This window comes from Mus musculus, chromosome X (assembly GCF_000001635.26).
Source record: "Mus musculus strain C57BL/6J chromosome X, GRCm38.p6 C57BL/6J".
Lineage (NCBI taxonomy): Eukaryota > Metazoa > Chordata > Mammalia > Rodentia > Muridae > Mus > Mus musculus.
The window spans coordinates 104,408,149-104,414,148 of record NC_000086.7 but is presented as its reverse complement, the minus strand read 5'-3'; the positions used below and the strand labels follow the sequence as shown (position 1 = coordinate 104,414,148).

The 6,000-nt window shown below is 39.3% G+C and overlaps 1 protein-coding gene across 1 annotated transcript in view; it reads left to right on the top strand.

The window, feature by feature from the left end:
* The first annotated feature begins 302 nt into the window (after window positions 1-302).
* Abcb7 (ATP-binding cassette, sub-family B (MDR/TAP), member 7) overlaps window positions 303-6,000 on the top strand; it is a 133,282-nt gene continuing 127,584 nt past the window's right edge. Inside the window, exon 1 of the mRNA NM_009592.1 lies at window positions 303-492. Coding sequence (NP_033722.1) covers window positions 325-492 — 168 coding nt within the window. The 5' untranslated portion in view covers window positions 303-324. The remainder of the gene's footprint in view (window positions 493-6,000) is intronic.

Genomic DNA, 6,000 nt, shown 5'->3' with positions numbered 1-6,000 from the left:
ACCAAAGCAACACTTGGGACATAATTATCCCAATCATTTGTTTTTTATCTGAAATAACATTTAAGTGGGTAATCCTGTATTTTATCTGGCAACGCTAAGAGAGAAGAACAATGGTAGTCTGATGGTCTGGGCTGTGCAAGAAAAAGCCCGAGTCACTGGGGGGAAAAAGAGTAAAGCTCTACTTAAGCACAAGCATCTTCAGACACAAGCTATTTCCGGTGTCGGGCGCGAGCGGGGGGAGGGGAGAAAGCAATGAAAGCCGCGGCACTCAGTCCGCCGGCGTCCCACAATCCTCCTCTCTCGGTTCCTTTTTCCTCGCTCAAGATGGCGCTGCTCGCGATACATTCCTGGCGCTGGGCAGCCGCGGCGGTCGCTTTCGAAAAGCACAAGCATTCGGCAGTTCTGACCCGGGCTCTAGTCTCCATGTGCGGCTCAGGCCCGCGATGGAGTTCGTCCCAGCGCGGCGCGTCAGGAAGCGCTCGGCTGTCCCAGGTGTGTGGCCGCGCGCTTGGGAGAGCAGGGTGAAGGACAGGGGAACCTGGTAGGGAAAGGGTTGCCCTTGTGACCTCAGGTCAGAGGGAGCGCGCCTAAGGAAGATTGTCAGGGCGAGCTCAAGAGTGGCGGCGAGGGTAGGAAGTTAGGGTTAGGAATTGGAGGCGGAGAGGAAGAACACGTTTGGGGACAGCAGAGAGCCGGGAGGTTTCAGGCACGGGGCACCTGCAGTGCCGGCGTCCTGTAGGGCTTTGCCGCTTGTTTTCTAAGTGGGTGGCAGACGGGGCTGCTTCCAAAAGTTCCTCGTGGAATTTGGTGCTGAGCGGCCCGTGCTTCAGAGTGTACTAAAGCGGGAGTATGCAATTGCGAGTGCACTTCAACAGGACAGAACGCCACCTATAAACAAGTAGCACATTTAATTGGTACGTTAACTCCCTCAACTGACAGGCGAGCTCCCTCGGAGGCAAAAACCATAATTATCCTTTTCTCCAAAATGTACACTGCTCGAAGACAGACGCTTTGTTATCTTTTGCTATGACTATTCAATTACGTTCTTTGTGCATTCCCTTAGTGTGGCAGTGATTATGCTACCTTGGAATATTGGCTACCATTAGCTCATTCAATAAGAGTTTGTTTTAAAAAATCGTCTGTGGTACTTGTACTTCAGTTTGTGGTTTTTTTTCCTCATATATTGGCAATATTTTAATTGCCACCACGTGTTCGTCAGTATAACCTTAACATACTGTCATTTTTGTTTGGAAAGCAGTTTCTTAAATTATGACTCCCTGTCAACAAATATTTAATGTCTACTACTACTATAATCATAAACACTGTTTAGATAACAGAAGTCAAGAGAAGCATACAGTTAGGCCTTCAAGGGTTGAGGTTTGGTTTGGTTTTTACAGACAAGGTCTTGTTTTGTAGTCTCGTTAGGCCTTGAGTGTGTGATCCTCCTGCTTCAGCCTACCGAGTACTGGGATGACAGGCATAAAGTGACAAGGATTGTACAATTTTTAAAATTGAAAAATATTTGAAATCGACAAATAATTGTGTATATTTGTGGAGTGTGGTGTGATATTTAATACATGGATGTAAGTGATCAGTTTAGAGTAATTGGCATAGTTTGCATCCTGAACACTTGTTATTAGTATAGAGAATAATATTTTAGAGATGGAAAGAGTCTGTACTATAATGCTATGGAATGTCAGTGATTAGATCAGCACTTTTTTTTTTCTTTTAGGTGAAATAAAGTAATATAGAAAAGAAACTCTAGGTTTTTCGGATATTAAGGGATGAATAGTTTTGTGAACTTTTGTTCACATATTCCCTATAATGTGATTACTGAGATGGGCTATGAAATGTATTTTTTTTTTTGCATTATGCTCTAGATTCATAGCCACTCGCTTGTTGCGGCCATTAAAATTAAAAAAAAAAAATAGTTTCTTCGGCCTATTAGCCACATTCCAGGTTTTTAATAGCCAGGTGTGGCTGGGATGTGTTGACAACATAGCTAAAGCTGTTGAACAATATGATTTTAAAGAATATGATATCTAGCCCTTCTAATTTTGCAGATGAGGAAACTAAGCCACAAAAATTGATAAATGAAAGCCTTCAAGGCTATTCATTCATTTATTGCTTTCTTTGTGTCAGGTACTTATGAAATAATACTCTCGTAGTCACCAAGGACACAGCAAATGCTGACTTGTACTAATAATGACGAATACTATTAATGGTGGGAAACACCTTAAGTATAAAAATTATTGTTAAAACCAGAGGATTTTTATATACCTTTAAAACTGTATAGTTCCTTATACAGCTGCTTCTGGACTATAGTATTTCTACTAAAAAGATTTATAAATCATGTTGCAGTTCTGGGGATGAAACCCAAGGCCTTATATAAGCTTGGCAAGCATTCTATCACTGAGCTGCATCCCCACTGCATGAATTTTATATACGTTGTAGTTTATATTATTAACATTTAAAATAGTAGATATTGCAGTATCATGTACTTTCTTAGCATGTTTTAGCATTAACCGTCTCTGTTTGTATTAATCCTGACACTCAACAACACCTTGTATTCATTTGTAATTCATCCATTTAAAAGGACATATTAATGGATTCTACATAATCAGTGATATATACCACCATTGCCACATTCAATTGCCTCAAAAAGAAACATGCTTTTTGTCTGTCTTTTTATGCCTTTGTTCTTCTGACCAGGTCTAAGCAACCACTAACTTATACATTCTTTATATATTTGTCTATTCTGGACATTTAATATGAATGGGATTATTTGATATGTGGTCTCGTTGTTTGATGTTGTTTCCTTAAAACATTGTCTCCTGTAACTAAGGCTGACTGGACTTGAAAACCTTCTATGTAGCCTAGTCCATAATCAGTCTACGAACTGATTATAAGAAATGCACTACCCTACCTCTCAGTATATGACCTTTTTTGACTGTTGCTTTCATTTTGCATTATTTTTAAAGGGTTGTTTAATTATGGCACATGTGTCTACTACATTATTTGTTGAGGCCAAATAATGGTTTGGATATACAAGATCATTTTGGATTTTCTTTTTTAATGGGCTAAGTAGCCTTGGCTGACCTGGAATTTGATATGTAGACCATGTTGTCCTTTAGCTCATGAAGTGTTAGAATTAAAGGTATGTGCCACCGTACCTGGCATGGTTAGGGTTAGTCCTGAGTTTCTTTTTTTTTTTTTTCCTTTTAAATGTTTTTTTTTTTTTTTAAATTTTATGTGCATTGGTGTTTTGCTTGCAAACATGTCAGTGTGAGGGTGTCAGATCTCCTGGAAGTAGAGTTATAGACCACTGTGAGCTGCTATGTAGGGGCTGAAAATTGAATCCAGGTCCTCTTAACAGCCTGTGCTCTTAACTCTCCAGCCACATAGCTTGATGATTTCTTGCTGTCTACTCCTTTTGGGTGTGATTTCTTCTTTTGCTGTAGGCCTTCAGTTAAGTTACTAGTATGAGAGCTCTCCAATTTTTTAGGTAGGTACTTGTGTAGGTACTTCATTCTGTCCCATGCATTTGGGTATATGGTGTTCTCATTTTCACTCAACTCTGGAAAACCTTTAATTTTTTTTTAATTTAATTTCTGTCTTGACATGTTCTTTTTCATTCACTAGAGAGTTGCTCAGTTTTCATGAGTTTATAAGCTTTCTGTTGTTGATATCTAGATTTAATCTGGTAGTAAGAGGATTCAGGGTGCTATTTCAATTTTTTTGTATCTATTGAGATTTGATTTGTGTCTGAGTATGGTAATTTTATAGAAAGTTTCATGAGGTACTGAGAAGGTAAATTCTTCTGTGTTTGGGTGAAATGTTCTGTAAATATGCTAGATCCGTTTGGTTAATTATAAGTTGAGTTAGCTCTGTTCTCTGTTTAGTTTCTGTCTGGATGACTCATCAATTGCTTGAAGTCTCCCACTGTCAATGTGTGAGGGTCAGTATGTGATTTAAACTGTAGTAGTGTTTCTTTTATCAACTTGCATGCCCTTGTGTTTGGAACATAGATGTTAAAATTGCAATGTCTTCTGGGTGGTGTTTGCCTTTGAGTATGTCTTCCCCTAACTTTTCTGATTAGTTTTGGTTTGAAGTCTATTTTGTTAAATATTAAAATGGTGACTCAAGCTTAGGTCCATTTCCCTGGAATATCATTTTCTATTTTTTTTTATCCTGAGTTGATGTCTGTCCTTGATGTTGGGTGTTTTTCTTTGATGTAGCAGCAGAATGGATACTGTTTTTCCATCCATTCTGTTTGTCTCTGTTAGGGAATTGAGACCACTGACGTTGAGAGATGTCAATAAGCAGTGCTTGTTGATTCCTGCTATTTTATTGTTTTTCTGGTGGTAATGGTGGCGGTAGTGTGTGTATATCTGTGTATGTGTGCTTCCCCTTCCTTAATTTGCTGGTCTGGAATTATTTATTCCTTTGCTTTCTTAAACGTGACTAACCATTTTAAGTTGGATTTCCCCCTCTAATGCCTTCTGTAGGACTGGATTTTAGATAGATATTCCTTAAATTTGGTTTTGTCATTGAATGTCTTTATTTTCCCTATCTATTTTGATTGAACATTTTGCTGTATATAGAAGTTTGGGCTGGCATCTGTAGTCTCAGAGTCTGTAGACCATCTGTCCAAGTCCTTATGGCTTATAGAGTCTCCGTTGATATAAGTCATGTGTTATTCTAGTAGGTCTTTCTTTATATGCTACTTGGTCTTTTTTCCTTCCTTTTTTTGTTTTTTGTTTTGTTTTGTTTGTTTGTTTGTTTTCAGACAGGGTTTCTCTGTGTAGCCCTGGCTTGTCCTGGAACTCACTCTGTAGACCAGGCTGGCCTCGAACTCAGAAGTCCACCTGCCTCTGCCTCCCAAGTACGCCACCATGCCCGGCTTTCTTTTCTCTTCTCTTCTCTTCTCTTCTCTTCTTTTCTTTTCTTTTCTTTTCTTTTCTTTTCTTTCTTTTTCTTTCTTTTTTTCTTGTTTTCCTTCTTTCTTTGTTCTGTACATTTAGTGTTTTGATTATTATGTGTTGAGGGGACTTTCTGTTCTGGTCAAGTCTATTTGGTGTTGTATGCCTATCTTTAGGTTAGGTAAATTTTTAAAAATATTTATTTTCTCTTTTTTTAAAAAATGGATTCTTTTCTCATCTTATATCTCCTGATTACAGTTTCTCCTCCCTATACTTCTTTCAGTCCCTCCCTCCCTCCCTCCCATCTAGATCTACTCCCTTTCTCTCATTAAAAAGGATAGTAAAAGATAACAAAATAAAATACAACAAGATAAAACAAGGCAAACCAACAGAAGGAAGAGAGCCCAAGAGAAGGCACAAGTATTAGAGATCCACTTGTTCACACACACTCATGAGTGCCATAAAAATACTGAAAGCTATAGCACATATGCAGAGGTCCCGGTGTAGACCTATGCAGAGCTTGAGCTTTCTACTTCAGTATCTGTGAGTTCATATGAGCTTTACTTGGTCGATTTAGAGGGACTTGCTCTCCTGGTGTTGTTCTTCATTCACTTTGGCTCTTACAATCTTTCTACCTCTTCTTCTGCAGGGTTCCCTGAGCCCTGAGGGAAGGGATTTGATGGAGACATTTCTTTTAGACCTGTGTGTTTCAAGGTCTGGTTGGCTGGTGCTGTCTGTCCCCTCCCTACCCCCAGTAATGTCTGGCTGTAGGTCTCTCTGTTCCTACTTGCTGCAAGAGGCCCCATTGCTGAAGGCAATACCTGTACAGCTCATTGAACAGGGAAGGTACTCTGCAGACCAAAAGAGAAACTTAAAACACCAACCCTTCCACAAAACCTTTGATCTTTGTAATGACAGCACAATATTTGTTGGCACAAAGCTTGTGGGAGTAACCAACCAAAGTCTGATTTGACTTCCATGAGATGGAAACTCTATCAGACATTGCTTGAGTTACCAAGAACCAGTAGATGGCTCAGAGACCTAAGGTAAAACAAGTACTACTGGTTTTAAAAACAAC